At 43.7% G+C, this 26,954-nt stretch overlaps 1 protein-coding gene across 3 annotated transcripts in view; it reads right to left on the bottom strand.

Moving 5' to 3' along the window:
• The window catches only part of FAM117B (family with sequence similarity 117 member B), a 91,223-nt gene extending 74,949 nt beyond the window's left edge, over positions 1 to 16,274 (bottom strand). For 2 of the 3 annotated variants that reach the window (XM_070508414.1, XM_070508415.1), the window contains exon 1: positions 15,387 to 16,274. In XM_070508414.1, the coding sequence (XP_070364515.1) occupies positions 15,387 to 16,161 (775 nt within the window). In that variant the 5' untranslated portion in view covers positions 16,162 to 16,274. The remainder of the gene's footprint in view (positions 1 to 15,386) is intronic. The other variant, XM_044768426.2, reaches the window with a different exon arrangement.
• Between the last annotated feature and the right edge of the window lie 10,680 nt (positions 16,275 to 26,954).

The following is a 26,954-nucleotide window of genomic DNA, read 5'->3' as shown; positions in this document are numbered from 1 at the left end:
AGAATATAAATGAACATATGTACCCACTCAGATAAAATTTTTAAAAAACAGGATGTGGTAGTTTGAGCTTCTCTGACTCTTCAAGCTTTTTGTCCCTCCCATCCTCATGAGCGCGTGTATGGTACGTTATATATGTGTGTGAGTGTGTAACACTAACTAAATATTTTACCAACAAAGTATTCTTCCAGGGCAAACTCTGTTGAGTCTTATTTTTTTATTAGTTTACTAAAGACCACAGGTAAACTATTTCTAAGTTTTCTTCAATTTTCATGACTATTTTGCTGAAATAATTTTCTTCTGTTTCAATTGCTTTTAATGTAAAGTTTACAACACTCAATCTGCTTTTGATTATATCAAGTTTTATCAATTAGACCCTTTATCATCAAGTTTTCCTTCGCAACAATTATTACTATCATGCCCAACTTTATACGGGCAAATTGTGCAGATCGTACCTATGACCACATGTATGATCTGTACAGGGTTTTCAAAGTGTAAAGATGCAATATATACGAGCACTGTAACATAAAGGGAAGTATGATTTCTACATTTCACCTGAAGTATGTGAAAGTTAGGTATGTATATTGTAATCCCCACAGCAACCAATAACAACAAAATCTATACAAAGAGATAGCATCAAACAGCCAATATATAAACTAAAATGGATTACTAAAAAATATTCAAGAAATCCAAAAGAAAGCATACAACAGGAAAGGGTGGAATGGAAAACAGAGAACAGATAATAAAATAGCAGACCTGTATCCAAACATCATAATTTCACTAAATGTAAATGGTCTAAACACAGTAATTAAAAGACAGAGATCATCAAACTAGATTAAAAAAAACAAGACCCAACTATATGCTATCTACAAATACAGTAAGAGAGGCTGAAAATACAGAATCATATTAGAAAGGCTGGAAAAACAGATACTAAACAAAGTAGACTTCAGAACAAAGAAAAGTGCCAGAGTAAAGGAAAATGTACAATGATAAAAATCCCAAAAAGACAAGAATTATAAATGTTTCTGCAAATTAAAATGTATATATACATCTCTCTTCAAAATACATGAAGCAAAAGCTAACAGAAATGAAAGAAAAATCCACTATCAGACTTGGAGAATTCAATGCATCTCTCTCAGTAATTGATAAAACAAGTAGACAGAAAACCGGCAAGTATATATAAGACCTGAAAACCACTATGGATCAATTTTACATAACTGACATTTATAAAACACTCCACCCAACAACAGCAGAATCCCAACGACACAGGAAACGTTTGTCAAGGTGATCATATCCAGGGACAGGAAGCAGACCTTAACAAATTCAGAAGAAACGAAATCACAGAAAGCATGTTCTCTGGCATGGAATGAAACTAAAAATCAACATAAGAAAAGTATCTGGAAAACCCTCAAATATTTAGAAATGGAACAAAATTCTTCAAAATAATCCCTAAGTCAAAGAAGCAGCTTTATAAGGAAACTAGCAAATGTTCTGAACTGAATTAAAATGAAAATACAACACATCAAATTTTGTGGGATGCAGCAGGTCAACAACTGCTTAGAGAAAAATGCATAGCATTAAATGCTTTTACTAGAAAAGAAGGTCTCAATTTAAGCTTCCATCTGAGAAACTAGAAACAGTAAACAAGAAAATACTAAAGAGCAGAAATCAATGAAACAGAAAAATAACAATGTAAATTAAACCAAAAGCTAGTTCTTTGACAAGATCTACAAAAATGATAAACCTTTAGCCAGACTGACTAAGGAAAAAAAGGGAAGACACAAATTTCCAATATCAGGAACAAAAACCCCCAAATATCCTTCAACTGAATAAACAAACTAGGGTGCATCTATCTAACGAAATACTACTCAGAAATAAAAAGGAATGAACCACTGATAGCTGCAATAACATGAATGACTCTCACATGCATTATGCTGATTAAACGAAGCCAGACGCAAGAGGCTAAGTATGGCACAACTCGTTTATATGACATTCTGAAAAAAGTAAAACTACAGGAACTAAAACAAATCAGTAGTTGCTATGTCCTAGAAGGAAAGGGAGGGGAATGACTTAAAAAGGCAGTAGGAAACTTTATGGGTGACAGAAATATTCTATATCTTGATTGTAGTTGTGGTTACACAACCGTGTTCTTTGTCAAAATTCATACAACAGTGGATGAAAAAGAATGAATTTTAGCATAGGTAAATTATACTTCAATAAACCTGACACCCCACACACCTGCCCAAATGAGGCAAACCTTTTTTTTAATAAAGATTGATACCTGCACTAACATCTGTTGCCAATCTTCTTTTTTTTTTCTTTTTCTCTCCAAAGCCCCCCCATCCCCGGTACATAGTTGTACATTCTAGTTTTAGGTCCTTCTGGTTGTGGTATGTGGGACGATGTCTCAGCACAGCCTGACAAGCAGTGCCATGTCCACACCCAGGATCCAAACCCTGGGCCGTGGAATCAGAGCATGTGGACTTAACCACTCGGCCACGGGGCCTGCCCCTAGGCAAATCTTTTAAAAACAGTTACAGCTAAAATAGTTACATCCTCAATAAATAAATGGTCAATCAACAGATACAAAGTTAACAAACTTCATATAAATAGTGAACAAGCACTGAAAAACAATATTCCACCCCGTTATTAATAAGTTATTATTTCTTATTAAATGATAGCGAGTGGCTGCTATATAAGGTGACTGAATATATCATCTCAAATACTATGACCCCAAGAAATATGTAAGGAAATGCAAATGAAAACTATGATTTACTCTGTCATACACGTTGGTAAAACTAAAGAAAAGGCATGGGGGCCGGCTCCACGGCCAAGTGGTTAAGTTTGCACGCTCTGCTTGGGCGGCCCAGGGTTTCACCAGTTCGGATCCTGGGCGCGGACATGGCACCGCTCATCAAGCCACGCTGAGGAGGTGTCCCACATGCCACAACTAGAAGGACCCACAACCAAAAATATACAACTATGTACTGGGGGGATTTGGGGAGGAAAAAAAGAAGATTGGCAACAGTTGTTAGCTCAGGTGCCAATCTTTAAAAAAAAAAAAAAAAGACAAGACAAGAAGTCTAATTCTGACAAGGCTTCACAGCAACAAGGAGAAACTCTCCTTTCTGTTGACAGGGCAAACTGATTCAATCTTTTTTTGGAAAACAGTGCTACAAAGAAGTAAATTATTTAAAATTTAACTAAATAATCTCAATCCTGGGGATTTTTTCTCTAAAGAGGATACACATAAATGTACATTCATACCAGCCCTCAAACACATACATTGACGGGCCAGCCGAGTGGTTGACTTCACGCACTCCCCTTCAGCAGCCTGGGGTTTCATGGGTTCGGATCCCAGGCATGGACATGGCACCGCTCATCAGGCCACGCTGAGGCGGCGTCCCACATGGCAAAACCAGAGGCACTCACAACTTAGAATATACAACTCTGTACTTGGGGGCTTTGGGGAGAAGAATTTAAAAAAAATACATTTACAAAGATATTTTAACTAAAGTAATTTATAAGGAGGAAAACAGAAACAAATGTCCACTAAAAAGAAGAATGATTAAGACAAAGTTCATAAATTTGGTGAGCAGTCAACCTTCTATATAACAGCACACTATACTTTCTTAGTTCCTATTTGAGGGTTCAGACTCATTAAAAAATTTATCACTTTTCAAATGTTTTTTTAAATGGTTAGAACATGGTGCAAATCTGACCCCTATGTGAACCAAAGAGCTTTCTTTACACAGGGGAAACCGTTCCACAACCTCTTCATACACTCAGCCTTAGAACCAGCAGCAGCCCGAAGTACACTGGTAATCACAGTGTCAGACATGAGTGTGCAGATGGATCATAACCTCATCCACCATTACTAAAAACACACAACTTCCCAGTATAAAGGGATCTCCAACAGGACGACTTCCAAGACTACTGAAGACACCAGACTCGACAGTGAACCAGCAGGATAATCTTCATCAACAAAGCTCGATTATAAGACAAGAAAACGGTACTCAAGACAGGCAAACTCCAGCACTACAAAGGCCTCCAAACCAGAACAGAACAAACAGACCTTTAAAAGACAAACAGACGATGGCACATGGGTCTTCATTTTTTTTTTTTTTTAAAGAAGTCATCCATTCATTCATTTGAACAGAATTTTTAATGGGTCTCATTTAAATCTTACAAGTTTTCCCCAGCCCAAGAGAGGGGGAGAGAGGCACAGATTAATTGCAACAGAAGTACTCAGGGGGCCAGGTGGTTAAAAAAAGTTTAATTGGTAGCGAGACTGTTCAAAGGTGTGCATACTAAATCTCCCTTATACAATTTAGACATAACACCTCTGAAGTAGGACAGGAGCATTCCTGTGACACTAAATCAATTTCCAGGAACAGACTTTCCAAGAATTCTTAGGGACAGAATTAACGGCAACTGCTTTCTAGAGAAGCGAAGAATGTCCATCCTACAAGTCACCTAGCCATTCCTGACTGCACACACAGCACTGACTCAAGACGGAGTCCTGTACGGCCATATCAGGCTTTTGTCATAAAGAACTCCTCTTCTTAGTAACATTATATATTTTCCTGTTTTTACTCTTAACCCTTGAATATTGCAAAAAGCCATATTGTCTCTCTCATTAATTCTAAAGTCCACAAGTTGAGGAATGTCTCCTCAACACCTTATAAGCTGCTCTGCACAGACGGAGCATGGGTTCTAAAATAATATAAACAAACATCACTGGCCCTCATCTTTAAAAACATCAGTACATATGCACAATGGAAAACATAATTAATGTGAAATGTTTCTCCAGAAACTACTAGATAGATCTCAGTAGAACAGCCAGTAAAATAACATGACAAATTTTTTAAGAATGGCAAGTTGGAAGGGTACATACAAAAAATAAGTACGCCTTTCTCTTTATCTTCCAAAATTTCCATATTATTATAATATCACTTTTGAAATGTTAAAAATTTTAGTGCATTATGCTGCAAAAGTCTATGGCCTACTATGTATGCATACAGAATATAAGAGCAATTATGAAACCAGTTCACAACGACAACATTACTAACTCAACCACCCAAGGAGCCTCAAAATCTCAGCCATCATCATGCGCTCTCCTCTCCCTCATCTCGCACACCTACTCAGTTAACAAGTCCTATCGGTTCTCTGCTTCTCAAACAAGCCATTTTCATTCACACTACAACCACCTTATTTCACACAAGAAATTAATAGCGTTGAAAATGATAAAAATGACGGTAAGTATAAAAGTTTCCTCATTTTTAATTGCTTTAAAAGGTAACTGACCATCTAAAGTAAAAATAGTAGTAAGGTATTGTGGGATTTACAACAGAGAAGCAAAACATTTGACAACAATAGCACAAAGGATGGGAGACAAGGAAAGGGAATATATTAATGTAAGATCCTAACAGGAAATATTAGACCACACAGATATAGAACATTTCCATCACTGTAGAAAGTTCTTTTGAACAATGCTGCTGTGGTGGAACCAGTAACAGCATAGTAATAAGAGGTATAACTAATAACAAATAGTGGAGATAAAATGGAATCATAAAAAATAATTAATTCAAAAGAAGACAGGAAACAAGAAAGGAGGTAACAGCAGAAAAGAGGTTTCAACCAAGTTTTGGAAGCAGATGTCTAAGCGGTAACTTAGCTGCAGTCTGATTATAAGCTCAACCCAAGATTTCCTGATCCACCCAGATACAAGTTCTAGATTTCTATGAAAAGAAAAGCATCTTGCCATTCACAGGAAAGCAATGAATAATTTTCTGTATTTTCAAATTCTCATATGAATAAACAAACTTTTTTTGTTTAACAAGCATCAAGAGCAAGGAAAGAAATGTTTCATTTCATTTGAAAATGAAATGTGGCTGTGCTCATTTCAAGTTCAACCCAGAATTATTTGCACAGCAAAAAAAGCCCCAAGTATGTTTTGCCTTAAAGAGATCAATTTTTCTTAATATCACTTTTTATGTATAGGTCTATAAATGAAGTCAAGTAGTCAACGTGTGTGCACAGTAATTCTGCTACAGCTATATCTGAGACAGATCATGTCACTCAGAATTTCTTCAAACTTATACAAAATTGTGTCTCATGTTGAATTCTTTTCATATTATCTCCGCTTATGGTTTTAGCAGCTTTACTATATAACTCGCCAATAAATTTTCATATTATAAAAAATAACTTTACTATTTAAATTAAATATACTGAGCTTACCTTTAGAAAAATTAAACCCCATTTGGCTTAATTAAGCCAATTATTTAATCAAAATGTATTGTGGTTGCCTTATGGGTTTTAGAAATCTGTGAAAAGAAAAGGGATTACTTTCAAGAAAAGTAAGCTAAGCTTAACTAAGTTTTTCTCCAAAAGGAGCTAGAGGGAAAAACAATACAAAACGAATAGGCTTATAACAAGCTGGCCAAATAAAAAGACCCACAGAGAATCAGTCTGGACTCAGAAGAGCGTTAATTATGACTATATCATTATATCTCAACTTACTGATCACAAATGCAGAGTTCCCTGAGAAATGGAAATTACTTCGAGAGGTTCTCCAGAGCAAAAAGACTGGGAAGAAATGCCCAGAGAGACTGAGTGGACAGGCTGTGGACCTAAGGACCCCAGACTCATCCTCAGGAATGAGATGCAGGGCTCTTCCTGGGCGAAACTGGCCCATGAGAAGAAAAACTCTGCATCTGAGTCCTTGCATCATCATCCTCCTCTAAGACCCTCCAGCCCAGCAGCCCGACCCAGACAGACAGAACACTCACTAGCACTTCTGTGTCTTATCTCAATATTAATAGAAAACTAAGGCAAGTTTCCAATACGAAAGACAAAGAGCTCTGAGGTCAACACAGAGGGCAAAGGAAAACTCTGAGGGCATTTACACCTTCTATAAATGCTTTCAGAAAACACTGACAAAACAAGGAAAAATTCAGAAGACAAGGAAACAATCAGAGAGCAAGGTAAGTTCTCTTGGAAAATGAAAGCATCATGGCCAATATTTAAAAATCAATTGAAAGGATAGAAGGTAAAATCTGCTAGAAAGAAAAACAAAAAGAATCAGAGATAGAAACTAGAATCAGAGACAGAAATGAGAAAATTATAGGTTCAATCCAAGAGGTCCCACACAGCAGGGGTTCCAGAAAGATAAAAAAAGATAACGGAAAAGAGAAATGATAGAAAATTTCCCAGAAATGGAGAGTGTCTAGATGGAAAAATCCCACAAAGTAACTAGTGCACTGAATGGGGGGTTGGGGAGAAACAATCCCACACCAAGGTAATCATTTCAGAATGACGATAACACTTCTCTAGAGGAAACAATACACACACACACGGCCCACTACATACAAAGGACAAAGAATCAGAATGGCATCAAACTTCTCAACAGCAATTCTAGAAGCTACAAGATGAAGTTCTTTCATTCTTCAGTAGAAAGATTTATTTCCAACCTAGAATTCTACACCTAGCCAAACCATCCAGTGCAAAGACAACTATCTACAGACATTCAAGGTCTTAAAAATATCTCTCTCTCTCCCATGTGCCATCTCAAAAAATTATTGGAGGTTATGCTCCAGCAAAACAAGATGCAGAGATTAGCACACCCAAAACAGGAGAGAAGTGAAGACTTCCCAGAGAAGTTCCAAGGCAACGGCTCCACCACAGACCCGGCACGCGATGAGCCAGTGTGGAAGAGGAGGATATAAGACTCCAGAAGGGATTTTGTTGCTAGTGCCCTGGAGTGGATTCTGACTACTAGGGCCCCTGGGGACAGCAGAGCAGAACCCTACCGGGTCTTTCTGTGCCATCCTCTCCCCTTCCGGCACTCTATCAGACAGTGGCCCCTGCTAGTCACAGGGCTTCCATGGCCAATTTTTTTGGAATTGGATAGCCAGGTCCTTCCTCCTAATCTGTCTGAGTCTGAAGCTCTGCTGAAACCTGTCCTCCATGGGTGACCCTGCTGGTATCTGCAATACCAGTGGCATAGCTTTCAGCATCACAGCAACATGCAGCCACCGCAGTATGACACCCAACCAGCGGGGAGTGTGGTTCCCTGACCAGGAATCCAATCTATCTCCAAGAGAAAAAGCAAAACTGAAAAAATACCTGATGTTTCTTAAAATATTTAAAAGAGAGTTTCTGTTATCAAAAGTTTGGGGATGGGGACCAGTCCCACGGCCTAGTGGTTAAGTCCGGCATGCTCCACTTCAGCAGCCCAGGTTTGGTTCCCGGGTGCAGACCTACACCACTGGTCGGCGGCCATGCTGTGGTGGCATCCCACATACAAAAGAGAGGAAGACTGACACAGGTCTTAGCTCAGGGACAATCTTCCATAAGCAAAGAGCAGAAGATTGACAATAGATGTCAGCTCAGGGCAAATACTCCTCAGCAAAAAAAAACAATGTTTGGGAATGAATTTGTGATAGGTACATAGAAAACAAAGCAAACCAAAAACAAAGCAATTTTAACTTTAAGGAGCATAAAAAGTTATAAAGAAAGGAAATGTAACTGTAGCACACCACAAGATGCTGCTGTGAACAGTATTTACATGTCATAATAATTTAAACATTAATAATGATTTAGGGGCCATCCCAGCAGCATAGTGGTTAAGTTCACACACTCCGCTTCGGCAACTCAGGGTTTGCTGGTTCAGATCCTGGGCGTGGACCTACACACCGCTCATCAAGCCATGCTGAGGCAGCGACCCACACAGAAAAACTAGAAGGATATACAACTAGGATATACAGCTGGGTTGTATATGTACTGGGGCTTTGGGAAGGAGGAAAAAAAAAAAGATTTAACCAAAAGGGTGCTATGACTACAATGGTAGGACTGGAGAACATGGCGAGAAGAGAGCTAAGTCCACATTTCCCATAGAAGGAAGTCACTGCATAATAATAAAATGAAAAACATCCCGAAGGAGCAGTCTCAGCATGTTAGTAGAAATACATAGGTAAACACCAGAAGAAACCACTAAGAGCTGTGGGGGGCAGGAAGTGGGAGTGGAGAGAGATGTGGCAGGAAACATTTTACTTGATTATAAGTTTAGCGCTGTTTGACATTTTAAATTTCATATATATACTTTGATAAAACCAGCCCTGGGGATCTAGTGGTTAAGATCCAGGGCTCTCATCACCGTGGCCCAGGTTTGTTTCCACTCAGGAAACCACACCAGCCATCTGTCGGTTGCCACACTGTGGTGGCTGTGTGTTGCTGTGATGCTGAAAGTGATGCCATCGGCATTTCAGATACAGCAGGGTCACATATGGTGGGCAGGTTTCAGCAGACAGACAAGGAAGAAGGACCTGGCCACCCACTTCTGGAAAAACTGACCACGAAAACCCCATGAACAGCAGGGAGCACTGTCTAAGAGAGCGCCGGAAGGGTGGAGGATGGCACAGAAAGCCCAGGCAGGTTCCACTCTGCTGCGAACAGGGGCGCTACGATCTGAATCCACTCAGGGCACTAACCACCAAAATTTTGATAAAAATAAACTTTAAATTTAAAAATACAGTATTAAGACAAACATGCTATTTCCTCAAGTAATCTGGAGATGGAGTAACTTCCTTCCCTTCTATTGCTAAGTTATCTACCATCTTAACCCACCGTGACCTCCTTCCCGTCCTCAGAGAAAGAAGTGACCTCAGTCGTTTCTAAGATTTCCAGACTCTGCCACGTGCTAGATCCCATTGCCTCTCACATTTTTCATGGCCCTGCTCTGTCTATTTCCATCTTCTCTTGATCTTGTATTCTTCATTCTCCTGTGAATCCTTTCCCCAAACCTGTAAAACATGCTTAAGTTTTCCCCATCCTATAAAGAAACAAATGAACCTGTCTGTCACTTTCCTTCCTTTCAGTGACATAAGAGTAATCTATACTCCAAAAGAGTAATCTATACTCCATAGGAGTAATCTATAATCATTACCTCTACTTCCTCACCCACCACTTTAATCCAATGTGTGTCCCCAACAGGCTACTTGAACTACTTCTCAGAGAGCATCAAGTGACCACAACGCCAAATTCAAAAGCCTGTTCTCCAGGCTCAGCCTACTTATTCCCTTCACAGAATTGGAAAATCTTTACCATCTCCTTGAAATCCAATCTTTTGTTGGCTTTCTCAACACTCTTCTACCATTTCTCCTCCTACCACATTCTCAGGCTTCTTCACTGGCGTTTCTTTCTACCCTTAAAATGCGTGTTTTCTCCCAGGGTTTATCCTCAGCATTCTCCCCATCATCTTATCCATCCTGGTGATTAGTCATTTCAAGTGCTGCCCACATGCAAATGCCTAGCATGAAGTACATGTTGAATGAATGTTTACTGAATTGAAATGAACGAGTCCCAATTTTTTGCTCCCAGTTCAAACTGCACCCTTGAGTTCTAAAACTCTATTTGCCACAATCTAGAAAATTACCTGCATTTCCTGAGAGCACAAACCAAAGACGTCCAGAACTGAGCTCATTTTCTCTTCCCAAACTTGCAGTCCCTAATGTGTTACCCAGTTAGTACCACCATCCAAACCATCCCCCTCCATCCCCCCTTCTCAGCCCCTACATCTAACAGGTGACCGAATCAAAGTCTCCGCAATCTTTCACCCTCGTCATTCGCGATGCTGCGGCACCTAATTCAGGTGCTTGACGCCTCTGTGAGTTAGCATCCTACAGTCTCTCCCATCTCAAACCCATACGCTTCTCATCCAAAATATTTATAAACGTTATGCATTCTAAGAATGTAAATACTACCGTAATAACAAATCAATATTTAATGCCTAAATCCTTGGATGATGAGGATAACAAAGATGGTATAAAAATAGCTAATATTAAGACATTCCTGGGCCGGCCCGGTGGCGCAGCAGTTAAGTGCGCCCGTTCCGCTTCGCCAGCCTGGGGTTTGCCGGTTTGGATCCCGGGTACAGACATGGCACTGATTGGCAAGCCATGCTGCGGTAGGAGTCCCACCTATAAAGCAGAGGAAGATCGGCACAGATGTTAGCTCAGGGCCAGTCTTCCTCAGAAAAAAGAGGAGGATTGGCAGTAGTTAGCTCAGGGCTAATCTTCGTAAAAAAAATTAAAAAAAAAAAAAAAGACATTCCTACACCCCCACAGAGATTACAAGCGTTTTATCCTTCTAACCCTCTGTTGTAAGAACTATCAGTTAGTATTCCCTTGAAGGGGACTGACAGTCTTAACATTAGCTATTTTCATACCATCTTTGTCATCCTCATCATCCAAGGATTTAGGCATTAAAGTGAATTTGCCCAACTTTAAACAGCTACTAAGTAATTGGTACTGCCAAGATTTGAACCCTGGCAGTTTGGCTCCAGAGCTATTAACCATGGAATACATTCTGTTCAAGGCCATTCTGAAAGCATACCTTTCTACTCTCTTTTTCTACTGCAGCCTTTCTCTTCTCCCCAACACCCTATACATTTCAAGACACAAAGGACTGAATATATGTATGTTTTCACACCTCTATCATCCAACTGCGAAGTTCTGTTTCTCCCCTTCCAACCCGAATCAAAAGCCATCTCCCGACAGAACTTCTACACCCACTGTCGACAGAACTATTCACTTCTCTCTGAGCCCAGAGCCCTCATCACACTATCCACTATGTCCCTGTCTTCCACAGCTGCTTCGTGACTCTCTGGAGTTCCCTGCGTCTTTTACATCTCTGTATTGCACAGGTACTAACACAGAGAGTAGTTCAATCACTTTAAAAAATTGAACTTAATTAAATGTAAATTCTGCTAGCCAAGATATTGATCTAATAATAAGGTTCTACTTTGCCTCATTTTCAACTGTAAAACAGAGACGTTACAAACCAAAAGGAGTCCCTGGAAGGTGTGAAGTTAGCAGCAATCCTCCAAATGTTAGAGAAACCCTGAATTCTTAAAGCTGTGTCCTTCAGACAGTACTGGAAAGCAGGAGTCTAAGACGCCGCAGACATGCAGTCCTGGTATCCTACTTCCTGGGTATCAGTCCAGAGAAGGCCATCTTTGTTGTTGCTCTTGCCATTCCCCACCCCAATAAACAACCAAATTCATGCACAACACGATGCCTCCAGAGGAAGGGAAGAATTAGCAAAAACACAACTTGCCACCTACATACGAGACACGCTGCAAAAGTAACTTTTTACATACTGTCCTAATACCCTTTTCTCTAATGAGGACTTTTCAAACTATTTTCCTTGGTGCTTCTAGTGACTGTCCTTCAAATTCAGAGTACAGCAAAGGCTCAGAGGGGTGGCGGGCTCGCCAGGTCTGAGGAGGGCCTGGGAGCCTGCAGTTTTAACAAGGACCCTAAGTGATTCTGATACAGAAGAACCACAGACCACACTCTGAGAAACAGTTCTGGATGTTCACAGGCAATGTTCCCTCCAATCTGAAATTTCCTACAACCATAAAAACTAAGCCTACACTGGGTTACCTTTGCGAAAACCAGAAGCAAAACTAACATGATACACAACAGCAACTTTTTTTTTTTTTTTAAAGACTGGCACCTGAGCTAACAACCGTTGCCAATCTTTTTTTTTTTTTTAATTCTTCTCCCCAAAGCCCTCCCCCCCCCGCCCCCGTACATAGTTGTATATTCCAGCTGTGGGTCCTTCTGGTTGTGTTATGTGGGACGGCACCTCAGCACGGCCTGATGAGCGGTGCCGTGTCTGCACCCAGGATCTGAACCAGCGAAACCCTGGGCCGCTGAAACGGAGCATGGGAACTTAACCTCTTGGCCACAGGGCCGGCCCTACAATAGCTAACTTTTATACTGAGGTACTATGCTGAGTATTTTTCACTTCTGTTTCATTTAATCCTCACCGCCATAAGTTGCTATCATCATCACCTACTTTACACATGACAAAGTTCTGGGCTGGAAAGTTATTCACTGCCCCACTGCCCCACATCACATGGCTTCTAAGCAGCAAAACACGGATGCTAGACCCAGAGCGTCTACCCGAAGCCTATGCTCCTCACCCGTGTGATGCCACTTCTCGATCTGCAATACGTCTAGCTGACATTTTATTAAGTAAGACAAAGTCAGCAAAAGGAGGGAAGGCACCAAAACGAACGCAGCTCCTCAGGACAAAGCACTCTGCCATGGAGGTGGCAAGCACTGAAGGTGGGAGTTTCAAACACCTGTCAGGCATGGGGGCTTGGATCACCTCACAGTCATCAAGAGAAGAAGTTCTGGACCAGCCAAGGATTAGCTCTAACCCGGGAGTAAAGCACCTGAGCAGGGATCCGGCAGAATAAGCACGCCCTCTGAAGACCCGAGACCTTCCGCCCAGGGACTTTCAGATACTGGATCCCTAAGTCATCTGACACACGCCTAGAAGCTGGCGCCTGAGCTGGATGGACCCTGGAATGCGAGTCACATGAGGCTTACAGAACTCTGTGAGCAGACCACCAGCAAGCATTCCTACACTTCACTGAGGCAAGCGGGCGGTAACCTCCCTTCAGTCAAAAAGGGAGTCTAGTGACTAAAAAGACTCCCCTTTCTCCCTTTTCTCTCCTTCCAGATTTAGTCTGAGAAGTACAGCAAATGGTCTAGTTTGTACTATGAAGACTTGAAATGTGAAAATGCTGTGTCCCACTCTGCATGGAAGTCCAAAGAGTGACACGTTCCTGGAAGGAAGTTATGGGACACCCCAGTGTCACCTGATAACAAGCAGCATTCCTCTGCACACCTCACTGAGCGCTGCTCTGGAGGAAAAAAGTCCATTTTTCTGGGTTTTTTTTTTCCGGGAGGGGAATTGATTTTACAGCATGAATACTCTGTGGAATGGCAGGTCTGAGGGAAGGGAGCTCTGGGAAACATGAAGAGTGGGCACATGAGGAGGAGCCCAAGACCCTGGAAACGGAGCCCTTCTAGAGATGCGAAGAAAAGAGCGCCCTCCTGCACACGGTGCCAATACTGATTAACCCGGCTCGCCTTGCAACGCTGCTCCGCCTTAAGGGCCTTAAGGGTCAAAAAGCGGAGGGGGCAGTCGGACCAGGCTCAGCACCTCCCTCCTCGGTCAACAGTGCCAGCTCCAGCAGCTCTCTTCCCTTCCACCTGCCACAGTGCTGCTCCAGGAGGCGAAGGTGCACTGAAGCGATTATGTTCCCCAGATCTAAGAGCTGCTTCACAAACAGCATGTGTAATTTCGGTGTGTTACGTATTTCCCAGGTTCCTGAAGTTACCTCCTTGACACGGTTCCGGAGTACCCCCCAGCAAAGTTCAAACATCAACCCTACCACTTGTCACTTAACCTCTCTAAAACCTATTGCAAGAGTTAAAATGAGATCTTGTAGGTAACTCACCCACCAGACAGCAGGAGCTCAGTAAGTCATGGCTGTTATTTGAGGTGGAGGGGGTTCTGGAACTTTTAACAAAGTTTCAAGAAAGCATTTTGCATGTTCAAAAGGTTTAAAACAATCAGAAAATACTACTGATCATTTTTTAGGGCAATTCTCTCCCCCAAAAATATCCAGTGCCTAAAATCCTTGATAAAATAAACTGTAAGATCCATCCTACTGCCCACAACTACGTCATCTGTCTTATTTGGTTAGGAAGTACTGTATTAAGTTTCCTGAAATTCCCAGCCATTCCGCCTGGAGGATTCTAACAGAAATTCCCAGAGAAGGAAAAACAAAAGTATACGCTGGCAATACTAACACACAAGCTAAAAAACACCCATTTCCTTTTTTCACCGGATTCTAACAAGAAGGCAATCAGATGATAAATTTTATCTTTCCACTTCCACAATCTGAATGTCTCTTTTGAGCTACTCTTCACGAATGACCCGGGCGGAACCCAACAGCTCCATTCAGGACCTTTCCCAAGCAAGTTCCCAGCTATGGAGAAAAACTACTTTTAGGTCCCTAAACAAGGAGACAAACCTTGGGGTTTTTTTTTTTAACACAAACAAACGTTTTACATCCTAAACACAGAATCAGAAAATCAGAAGCACGCCCCGAATCTGACTTCTCCCTTCTCGCTGCCCACGTACCCAGCGTCAGGACAGGCTAACGCGCGCCCAGCCCCGCGCGGCCGAGGGATCCGGACCCGCTCCGCCAACGCACGCGGCCCCCACCCCCGACGCGGTCTGAGAGAAGCACCAGCACAGACACGCGCCACGCTACCCGCACCCCCGGCACGAACACACAGCGACACGCCACGCCGGCCTCACCCGCAGCGCCAGCGGGCGGCCCGAGCCCCAGCTTCCCGTTCACGCGCAGCGGGAGGAGGCTGAGGAGGAGAAGGAGGCGGCGGGCCGGGCCGCGGGGGGCGCGCGGCAGCCCGGAGAGCACGGAGCGCCCCCAGCCCGCCGCCGCCGCGCCCGTCCCCGCGCGCCCTGAGCCCTTCGCGCCGCCGCGGCCCCGCACCTACCCGCCTTGCACGCCGGCGCGCTCGGGCTCCGCCGCTCCGGGGAGCCGCGGCTCTGCTCCGGGGACCTCCTCCGGTGCCGGACGCGGGCCGGGGGCGGCGCGGCGCCCGCCTCGCCGGGCCACAGGTGGGTGGGCGACGAGCAGGGCGACGACACGGGGCCCAGCAGCGGCGGCGGGGGCTGCGGCCGCGGGGGGCTCCCGCGCGCCCCGGGCGCGGCGCCGCGCGTGGGGCTGGTGCCGCGCGTGGCCGTCGCGGACGCGCCCGTCTGCGTGGCCACCGTGGGGCTGGTGCGCGCCGCCGCGGGCCCGCCGCCGCCGCCGCCGCGCGTGGGGCTCGTGCTGCGCGACGCGGTGCGCGGGCCGACCCCGCCGCCGCCCGCGGGGCCCGACGCGCTGCCGCCGTTGTTGCCGCCGCCGCCGCCGCCGCTGCTGCTGCTCCGCGTGGGGCTGCCATGTTGCTGCTGCTGCTGCTTCAGCTGGAACGGGACCGTCGCCCGCATGGGCTGCAGGCGGCTCCCGGCGCCCCCGGCCGCGGCGACCGCGCCGCCCCCCAGGGAGCCGGCCGGCGTGGGGGACCCATTGCGCCTCACCCGCTGGGACATGGCCCCTCCCCGGGGGCCGCGCGGGACGGGGGCTTGGCGGGAGGCGGGGGGCAGGGGGAGGCTCTGGAGGCCGGCGGGGAGGCGCTGGCGGCGGGGCGCGGAGGCCGGAACCTGGGGCGCGCGGGCCGCGGCGCGGAGCGAGGTGCTGCAGCCGCCGCCGCCGCTCCTCCTCATCAACAATAGTGTCTCCGCCGCCGGCCCCGCCCCCGCGCGCCCATTGGCGCCGCGTCAGCGCGCTCGAGCCGCTCCGCCGCGCCCATTGGCTGCGAGCGGCTCGGTCGGGGCCCCGGGGCCTTAGAGAGCCCGGGTTTGCGCGGAGACCGTCTGCTCTTTAAAGAGAAAGAGGCCCGCCCCCGGGGGCGGGGGAGGAGACGGCCGTGTGTGGAGTGTGCGCGCGCGCCTGTGTGTGTACACGTGCGGGTACACGCGTGCGCGCCCTGGCCGCGCGCCTCCGTCCGTCTCCGCCGGCGGGAGCCCTGGGGACTCGGGCCGCGGAATCTTGCCAAAGGGAACGTCCCGCAGCGGAGCGGTCCCCAGGGATGCGTGAGGTCTTCGCAGCTCGTTTCCCTCCCTCGCTGTTCACTGGCCGAGGCCGCGTCCGTGCGTGTCTTTCTGGCTTTTTTCCCTTGATCTTTTTGTTCTGTCCTATTTCCATCAACGTTTGGGCAGGGCTCAAAGGAGAAGAAATTTAATTAATCTTATTGACATTTTACATCTCGTCTTTTTGTAGGCTCTACAAAGAGCCAAATCTCAGAAAGATTAAAATTTCTGGTTAGACTGTGGTTTTAGATTGTACCTGTGAAGTCCGATCACCAAATGCTCTTGCTACCCTCCTGTAGCTCAAGTAATCAAGAATTTATTTTAATCAGCTGCTTCACAGCTCCCTGGTATCTTGGGAAGATGTCCACTACCTTACAAGTTTGTGAAGTGCCATGGTTTACGAAGGGCTTCACTGGATCCTCACAATCGTTATTTGAGGCAATTGGACCAGCCATTCACGTTTTTGCCTAGTGGAGGGAACAGGTCTTTGTAGCCTGGGCCAGAACAGCCGGAAAGAAAGCAGTAACACTAGTTCTAAAATGCCTCAGGGGCTCCTCCTCCCTTACCCCAGAGACTCACCTCTCAGGCCGTAAATTGCCTGTCCATGACCTCTTTCCTCTTTACCACTGTATGAGATGTACATTCTAGACAGATTTCATCTTGCGAAAACGTGGGAGTGGAGGGCGCGGTATGATTCGCTCTGGACCTGAAATTCTACCAGGAGCCTGGGCACTGTGGTGGAAAGCCTTTGAAGACCTGGAGAAGAGGTTCAGATCCCAGATACACGCTTCCTCTGTGACAGTGGATAGGTCACTAGCCAGTTTCCTTATCTGTAAAATGTGGTTAAACAATACCATCTCCTTCATACAATTGTAGTTATTAACCAAGGGTTAAATGAGAATGTGTCGTGTAGGACGTGCTCGGCACTTCCAGAGTCCCCGTGTGGTTCAGAGGCCAACAGCTCTCCTTATCGCCCATTCCCCTTTCCCCTCCTCTCTCACCCACCACAGAGAGACCCGGGACCCTTAGCCCAGAAACCTGTCTTAAGTTGGCTGGTGCTCTGGATACACCTGACTCGCTGTCGGTCCCACAACCTGGAGTGAAAAACAGCTTCTCACGAGCTGGGACACATAGGAATCTGCCAACCAGATCCGTGCAGAGAGCTGATGGTCTTGAAACGGGTAAGAGGGAGACAGGCCTTTAATAAGGATGTCGTGGAAGCTGTGTCTGGCCCTTTGTCCCGTCAATACGTATTTACTGAATTAAACGAGGGAGCTCAGCAGCCCTGGTATCTTAGGCTTCCTAATCAATTACTTTTGATGTTGCCAAACTAGAGGCCTGTTTATTGGTGGCATGAGACTTTCAGCTTTTCTGAGCTAAAGTATAGATTTCAGCACAGAAGTTCGTGAAATCAGAGAGTTAAAGCGTTCTTATCCCAACCAGGAGCTCACCTTTTGCTTCTAGTCAGGTTTCCTATAGAAACTCAAACTCCACAGCTCCAGAAAATGCCTCTTTTTCATCATTTTTGACAGCTAACCTCACTCATCAGTTTGGGGCTCCACTTTAAACAAATGAGAGCACTTCAGCTGAAGCGGCATCAACCACTGCAGCCCCCTTTGTACTAAAGGCTATTTGTGATGACGTGTAAATGAAACTTTGAAGGTATGAAATCATCTAGGAATGCTCAAAAAAACAAAAACAAAAACAGCCGTGCTTGGATACCTTAGAACTCTTCAGCCTGTTTTTAAGATCTAATGGCAATGCATGAAAGCATCGTGTACCCTTGCCCTCGACTTCATTATCTGCTGTTGGAGATTCAGTGTGCATCAAGGTGACGTATTAGTGTTCATTTTGCTAGTTTATCTCTGAGGATAGTCCTTGTATTTCAAAGATCAACAAAATAAACATGTCTCCCTCCAGTTTAACCCTGTTCTTTTTAGGATATAATTCAAATTTTCCGTTTTCTACCCAAAGATAAAATGTGACTTTATGAAGTTGAAGAAGCAACATACTGGGATGGGTTTATCTGTATTTCAGCTCCACAAGACAAAATTAGGTAGGATCATTCGCTTCTGCGCTTTTTTAACTCTTTAAAATGATCTTGTAATGGTAAAGGAGAGTAAGTTTTGAGAAAAAGTTTATCTTCCTGTAGTTTTTTTTCTTCCTTTAGTTTTAGTAGAATCAGCTATACACTTTTATAAATCTCTAAAATGTCATTGAACGGAACATTATGCAGCCACTTAAATGATAATAATGAGGTCATAAATTCCTTTCACTTTAAAATGGAAAAAAGAAAAATTATGCATCCATTTTAGCTGCAATAATACAAAAATGTTCATGCATTATAAGCAAACATTGGAGGGTAAAATACTGGTAAGAAAATAAAATAGTGATTTTTAAGGTGGGATTTTGGGAGGTGGTTTTCTCCCCAAGAAATGTTGATATACGATTTCCTAATAAAAGGAGAGAATTATCAGAACTTAAACTGCTGAGAGATGTTCTTTACTCAAAATCTGACTGCCTCTTCGCTGAGACTTGCCTTAGACCATTTCCTCAAGGCCTGCCGTGGCACCACGTGTTCTGGTGTTATTCTTACTTCTCTGACTGCTCCTAGGTCACTTCTGCTGGCTCCTTCTCCATCTGACCCTTCAATGGTGAGAGGACCTCAGGATGCCATCTCAAGCCTTTCATTCCACTCACTTCCCAGACTGATAGCTTCATTTGTGCCCAGAATTCCACTGATGATCACGCTGCCATCTATTCAACCACCTGCTTAGCATCTCTCCTCATATATCTCACAGGTGCCTCAAACCTTGTCCACAACTGAATTCATCATCTTCCCCCCACTCATCCACCAACAACACCTGCCTCCTCTTCCAGTTTCCCATTATCTCAAAGATCGGTGCCATTGTCTACTCATGGGTCTAAATCAAAACCCTGGAAGTCATCTTGGCTCTCCTGCTCCCTTATGGCAAGTCCAGTGAATCACCATATCTTAACGACTCCAGCTTCTAAATCTCTGGTGACTCTACCACTATTCTCCAGACCCACCCTCTCTCCAGCCACTTCTCTCTTCTCCAGCCTGTGCTCTTATGCTAATCCAGCCAGTCTTCCTGGGTCATCTCTGCCCCTGCCTGCTTCTCCAAGCTCTCCATTCCCCATCTTAATCCATTCCCAACACATCTCTGGTAGCCCTTTAAAAACACAGATTTAAGGGGCTGGCCCCGTGGCCGAGCGGTTAAGTTCGTGCGCTCCGCTGCAGGTGGCCCAGTGTTTCGTTGGTTCGAATCCTGGGCGCGGACATGACGCTGCTCATCAAACCACGCTGAGGCAGCGTCCCACATGCCACAACTAGAAGGACCCACAACAAAGAATATACAACTATGTACCGGGGGGCTTTGGGGAGAAAAAGGAAAAAAATAAAATCTTTAAAAAAAATTAAAAACACAGATTTAATCACCTTACTCTGCTGCCTAAAGCTTTCCCTTTCTCTTAGGATGAAGCTCCCAATCCTGAGACTCAGCACACGTCCCATGGCCTACCGCTTCCTCTCTAGGCTGTACCCATTCTGGTCTTCTTTGATTTCCTGTAAATATCCCATACTCTCATCCTGAGGCCTTCACACTCGTTATTTCCTCTGCCTGGAACACTCCTCACTCTTGTCCACTTGGCCAACTCTTATCAGTTTTTAGATCAGCGAGGCCTGGATTGTCTCCCTCCCCGCTTGACTTAGCTTCCCCAGGTTTACAGTAACACCGTACTTCCCTGTTGTAGTCATCATAACACAACTCTTTGTTCAGTATCTGGATTTCCTTCTCAATGTTAAGCTTTACAAGAGCTTGTTCACTCAACCGATGGTCACTGGCAGCCTCTATGCACAGAGCACTGGCTCTACAGCGATGAAGGAACCCACTGGCTCCTCATTCTCTCGGACGCACATCTGCTGGACAGACAATGAGCAAAATAGCCATGTGTGCACACACACATGAATAAATTACCAACTGCAAAGTTCTGTAAAGGAAACCACAGAGTGCCATGAAAGAAAGCAACAGTGGAGATCTAGCTAAGCTAGATAGAAAGGTCTTTTTGAAAAGGTGACATTTAAGATGAGACCTAAAAGATAAGAATGAGCCATCCATGAACAAAACATTCCAAACAGGGAATAGCTGTGTAGAGACTAATAAAGGAAAAAGCTCTGTGGGTTTAAAGAACCAAAGGAAGACCAGTGTCAGCAAACGGGAGGGTAGTTCAGATATGAGATTAGAGATAGAGGCTAGATGATGTAAAGATTATAACAGATGCCAAAAATTAAAAAAAGCTATCTAAGATTTACTGATATCCACGAAATAAGTGCAAAAGGGAAATTTCTGTGCATAGGGCTCAGTAAACATGTTAAAAAAAATCTTGATCCAACTCTCCAAGTTCTACTCATCGCAGCACAGCAACAGTCTCCACTCTCTCTTCTTCCTAAACATTACCCCCAAAACGTGGCTCCTCTTTCTTTGGCCTCATTCTCTCACCTTCAAGAGTCCATTCTTGCTCCTTGAACAACTCCCTGCCTTTGCTAATGTAAGTCCCTCTATCCTTCCTGACTTCACCATTTCTGCAGCTCCACCAATTGATCTTGCTCGGCACAACAGAAGCCCAGAGCCCAGGGGCGGAGTCTTCCCAGAAAGGGATGGGAATGAAAAAATACTTCCACTTTCAGTTTTGTTTGTGTTTGTTATCACTACTCTAGCTGTTCCTTTCATGCTGAGAATCCATTCTGGCCACCGTGTGGAGAATGGCTTGCTGGGAGCAAGAAGCAGCAAGAAGTAGTGAGAAGCCTATTGCAAAAAAATCTGAGCAAGGGGGATTGCAGAGAGGAAAACATGGATGGAGTCAAGATCCACCTTCCAGGTCGAACTAATTGTCTTGCAGGTGATAGATGAGGGAGAGGAGCCCTCAGGAAGCCCCCCAGGTCTCTAGCTTGACCACCGTAGTAGTTGGTGGTCTGTTTGTAGAAATGAGGAGGAGGGGAGGGAGGAGTAGCCTCGGGATGGAAATCAGCCTAGGTCTGGACATATTACATTTGAGTTTCCTATGAATTACTTAAAAGGAGTCATTGAAAAGGCAGCCACATAGATACGACTCAAGTTCAGAGAGGTCAGGCCAGGAGGTATAAATCTGGGAGTTTTCAGCATATATTTGCAGCTGTGTGAGCAAATGAACCCACCCAAGGACTTACCACTACTTCTCCGTCTTAGCACAGAGCCTGGCACACACTAAGTGCTCAGAAACATCGTAATTTAAGCTCCTGTCTGTGTTTGTCACCCTCGTATCCTCGTGCCTAGGACAGTGTCTGGCATATGGCAGGGACTCCATCATTTCCTGTGAATGGAATGAATGATTTAGCAGCTGTGGCATTCACGGCAGTAAAACAGTGTCCCTCAACTCCGAAGACGACTTGCTTTCACCGTAGGCTGGTGCTCCGGTTCAGCAGGTAGTCTCAACAACCTGGTGAGAAAGACAGGGGCGTGCTCTCCTCATGAGAGAAAAGAGGACACTAAAGAGGTTATGTGGCTTGCCTGAAACTAGAGCCTGCGTCTTTTGACTCATATTCCGGCAATCTTTCCCCATAGTAGGGATGAGTCTCGACAGACTAGCAGCTGCTCCAGATGTTTTCTACCTACCAATTAACATATGCTGTGAAGAAATTAAAAAAGAAAAACTGAATAAATTAGGTTTGGAATTGGCGAGTACTGCCACTTACAACAATCTTCTACTATTCTGCCATGGAAGCTTTTCCATTAAGATTCAGCTCAATGACCGTATGGCCTTCTCCAGTTCCCAAAGAAGGGCATTGGCTCCCTCCTCCTCTTGTTTGCTGAGGTTGTGCTGTCCGAGATTTGGTTCCCACTATACCAGCAGTTTTGTTTCTTTTCAGAAACTCTTCAATCTATGTGCTGCAAGACACATTAATGAACAAAGGCATGGTGTAGAACCGTGCACACTGCCAACAGAGCTGCTCTTCTCTCTTTGAGGATTATAGTTATGTAATGCTTGTATGTGCATGCATAGGGTGTTTTGGAAATTCTCCCAAGAAACTGGCCTCTGAAAAGAGGAACTGGGCGGGGTAGGGGCGGGAAGAAGATGTTCTTATTTGTGCATACTCTTTGTACTATTTTTAAGGTTTCTTGTTGTTGTTGTTTTGGGTTTTTTTGTGAAGAAGATTCACCCTGAGCTAATCCTCCATTATGGATCCTCCATAATGGATGAAGATTCATCCATTGCCAATCCTCCTCTTTTTTTTTTTGGCTTGGGGAAGATTAGCCCTGTGCCAATCTTCCCCTACTTTGTACATGGGATGCCTCCACAGCATGGCTGATGAGTGGAGTAGGTCTGCAATGGGGATCCAAACCCATGAAGCCTGGGCTGTTAAAGCAGAGTGCACAGAACTTTAACCACTCGGCCACAGGGCTGGCCCCTATTTTTTAAGTTTTTAAAGCATGTTAAGCTATTAGTTTTCAGCAAAAAAAAATTTAATGTAAAAAAATTAATCTCAGAAACTGAGGTTATTTTGGTGAACACTAAAGTTTGAAATTAGGACTTATAAATGATAATTGCAATCTTATGTAAGCTTCAGTATCCAAAATATTTCTTTATTTTGTTTAGATTGAATAATATTGAGAAATTTCTGATCAACGAAGATAAGTAATTGCAAATGGTAACTGTTCTTTTCATTGCTTTTCAACTAGGTAGATTCAGAAATTTGAAACAAGAATAATGGGAAATGTTTGTTGGAAAAAATAATCAAGTGGGGAACAGATGGAGGTTTGGAGGACACGAGAATGCCAGAATATCGATAATTGTTGAAGCTGGATGATGAGTATACAGTTGCTCATTATTCTGTTGTTTACTTTGTATCTGTTTCAAAATGTCCATAATAGAATGTTTTAAAAATTGTGTTCATAAAAATAGCCAACAACTGCTCACATGCTTTATTATAAAAGTCAGACAAACACTGCACACTTACAAAGCTCTAAATTCAAGGATCTGCAAAACCCTCTCTACCCTACCTGCACGTCACACATTTTATTGCACGTAAGAATGCACATCGAGGGCCAGCCCACTGGCACAGCGGTTAAGTTCGAACGTTCCACTTTGGTGGCCCAGGGGTTCACCGGTTCCCATCCTGGGTGCTGACCTACGCACTGCTTGTCAAGCCGTGCTTTCAGGCGTCCCACATATAAAATAGAGGAAGATGGGCACAGATGTTAGCTCAGAGCCAGTCTTCCTCAGTAAAAAGAGGAGGATTGGCTGCAGATGTTAGCTCAGGGCTAATCTTCCTCAAAAAAAAAAAAAAAAGAATGTACATCGAGCAGATGAACTTCAACTTTGTTGTATATTTAATTGTGCTCAGCACATATATGCTGTGATCACATAGTCACCTGTAGATTTTTCTGTAAGCAGACATGTGCAGACTGAGTTTTTTAAAAAGACTAATGCAAAGCTACACCTTTCGAAGTAATGATATATTTACAATAAATTCAAATATATGCTCAGAAGTGACAGGAAAAGTTTAATGCTAACAGCAACATAAAAAAAATAGTTTACCTGATCATAAACATTAACGAGTGGTGGTCCCAATGTATTAAAAGGTATTATATTAAATTAATTGATTTTATTACTAGGTTTTTATTATTAGTTTTTTTAGTATTTAAAATATATTTTTAAAATGAAATTCAGAGTAAACATCTACTCCACTCCTGAAGCACAGGGTAGCCTAAAAACCATTCCGCTAGACTGTGATAAAATTGAAGGCAGGAAATGTATTTTATTAATCTCTGTCTCTCCAATACCAAACACAATAGTTTGATGAGTGAATATTGTTAACTGAAGGTATGGAAAAATCGATTTCTAAGCCCAAAAGTAATCTTATTAAAAATTCATCTGTGCTGATTTTTCTGAGTACATAAAGTCGATCCTCATTATAAACAATTCAATACAGAAATTTTTAGTTAGACAATAAGAATCTGCAGTTCCCCAATCTTTCATTTTTCTATGTATAAAGTATATATTTATAAGAATTTTTTTACTTTAAAAAATAGGATCACATTATGGATACAATTTTTCAAAGCTGTTTTTTGTCCTTTATCTAGGACATCTTTTCATTCAGTATACATCTAGATTCTACCTCATTCCTTTTAAAGGACACATAGTATTCTATCATGTGGCAGTACCATGATTGAACCAATCTCCTACTGATGGACATGTAGGGTATTTTCAGCTTTTTGATGTGACATACAATGGTGTAATGACATCTTTACACTTATACTTTGCATTCTTGTGAGAGTATTTTAAATTCAGTGTTGTATAAAGCAATTTGTATACACAGATTAAGAAATCAAATAGCTTTGGAAGGCTGATTTTCTTAAGTAGTCATTTGCTTCATTTTCATTGCTCTTCCCAAACCCCCCAAAGAATTGTTAAACCTCTCTGAGGATGATTAGTGGTTTGTTTTTCCCTGAAAGACGTGCTAATGGAGCTTCTTTTCCCTGTTCTGTTTATACCAGCTAGGTCCTAGGGCTTCTGCATAGCTCTCAGCCTGCGACTTCCCTTCTCTTCTGGGCTGTGTGTGTATCATGTCATTCAACCCAGAGTCTTCTCTTTTTTTTTATTTGCTTGTTTACTCCTTGGTTTTGTAAGGGCTTCCTAAGAAAGGCTGTGTAGAAGGTAAATTTTTTGAGACATTGTGTGTTTGCAAATGTCTTTATTCCATCCCTATATTTGATTGACGATCTGGCTTGGACAGAATGTTTCCTCAGAAATTTGGAGATCTTGCTCCATTGTCCTCTAGCGTTCGGTCTTGCTGTCGATCACTCCAATGCCATTGTGATTTCTGATCCTTTATATATGATCTGTTTTTTCCTCTTTTAATTCCCTAGGACGGACACCAGATGTTTTTCAGATGGGAAAATGTTATTGTATTATTCTTTGATAATTCATTTCCCTTCACACACTAGCCCTGCCCTGACCTGAGAGAATGACCCCTGTGGACTGTAGACTCTGTCAGCTGGTTTATGATTAGGCTTGGCCACTGCGAGCTCAGATCACAGGAAGAGAATGAAGTCAGAGTGTTTCTGCCCCGCCGCATCCCTGATGCAGCGCCACGTCTCAGGCAGTGGCTCTGTCTCCACTGGAAGGCCCTTTCTCCTGGGCTCCAGTTCTCACTGGGCTGCGCTTCCACCACCTCCTCCAGCCTTGCCCCTTCATCCCTGGGAGTGTGACAGCTCCCCATTGCTGCTGGTCTCTGGGCACCATCCCACCTTATCGCTTGCCTTAATCCTTCCTGCTCACACTTCCATAAGTAGTCTCTTCGCAAAAGTCTCTGTACCTGAACCGTGTGGGGTGAACTGGATTTGCTGTTGGCACTCTGACTGATACAACGTGTTCTCTCTCTCAGTCACTCTCTCTCTGCATCTCTGTCTCTCCGTTTTCAAGAAAGATTGTGCTTCCTGGACTGACCCTCTCACGCTCTCTTCCATTTTCCATTTCTAAGTCATCTCTTGGATCTACGTCCTGGGAAGTTTCCGTGTCTTCATCTTCCAACTTTCTACGAATTCTTATTTCAGCAATCGTACTTTTCATTTCCAAGAGCTCCCTTTATTCTCTGATCATTCCTTTTAATTATAGCTTTTCATTGCTGTTTATTCATGTTTCATGGATATAATTTATTTGTCTTCCTGCATTGTCTCTGTTTTCCAAAATTCCTTTGTTTTGGTGTCTGCCTTTCAGGATGGAGACATTCCTCAAGTGTCAAATGGCTTTCACATAGCAGCTCATTGTTCGCTCTGTGTCCTCAAAGGGGTCTTGTCCCTTGGTGGGCTTTATTTTGGGGTCATCAAGCAGGAATTCACCTGCTGCACTGTAGGGCCCTCAAATGTCATTTCTCTCCTGCTGGTCAATTTTTCCAGAGGAGAACCCAACAGTTTCTTGCCTGGGATTCTTGGAGCCAAGTGCAGGGAGAGGCTGAGCAGCTTCCAGTTCAGAATAGACTTTCATTTAATGGGAAGATTTTTCTGGAAGAATTTCCTTGAAGTGAAATTGTGGTATCCAAGGGTATGCGTTTTAAAATTTGATACATTCCAATGCAATTTTTGGAATCATCCAAAGAAAAAAGTTTAATATGGTTTAAAAGAACCAAGAAAATGCATTTTATAAGCTTAAATGTCAGCAGGGTTTAATAAAGTACTTTCCTTATGGAATTAACGTTCCAAGAGGTGAAATAGACGAAAATAAATTCTTCTTTTCCATGGGTCCTACTCGGCTTCAGAATTAGTGCCAACACAGGCTATTTGAAATATTAAATTTCTTTTTTTTTTTTTAAGATTTTATTTTATTCTCTTTCTCCCCAAAGCCCACTGGTACATAGTTGTGTATTTTTA

Source organism: Equus asinus, chromosome 4 (genome assembly GCF_041296235.1).
Source record: "Equus asinus isolate D_3611 breed Donkey chromosome 4, EquAss-T2T_v2, whole genome shotgun sequence".
Classification (NCBI taxonomy): domain Eukaryota; kingdom Metazoa; phylum Chordata; class Mammalia; order Perissodactyla; family Equidae; genus Equus; species Equus asinus.
This window is presented reverse-complemented; position numbering and strand designations above follow the sequence as displayed.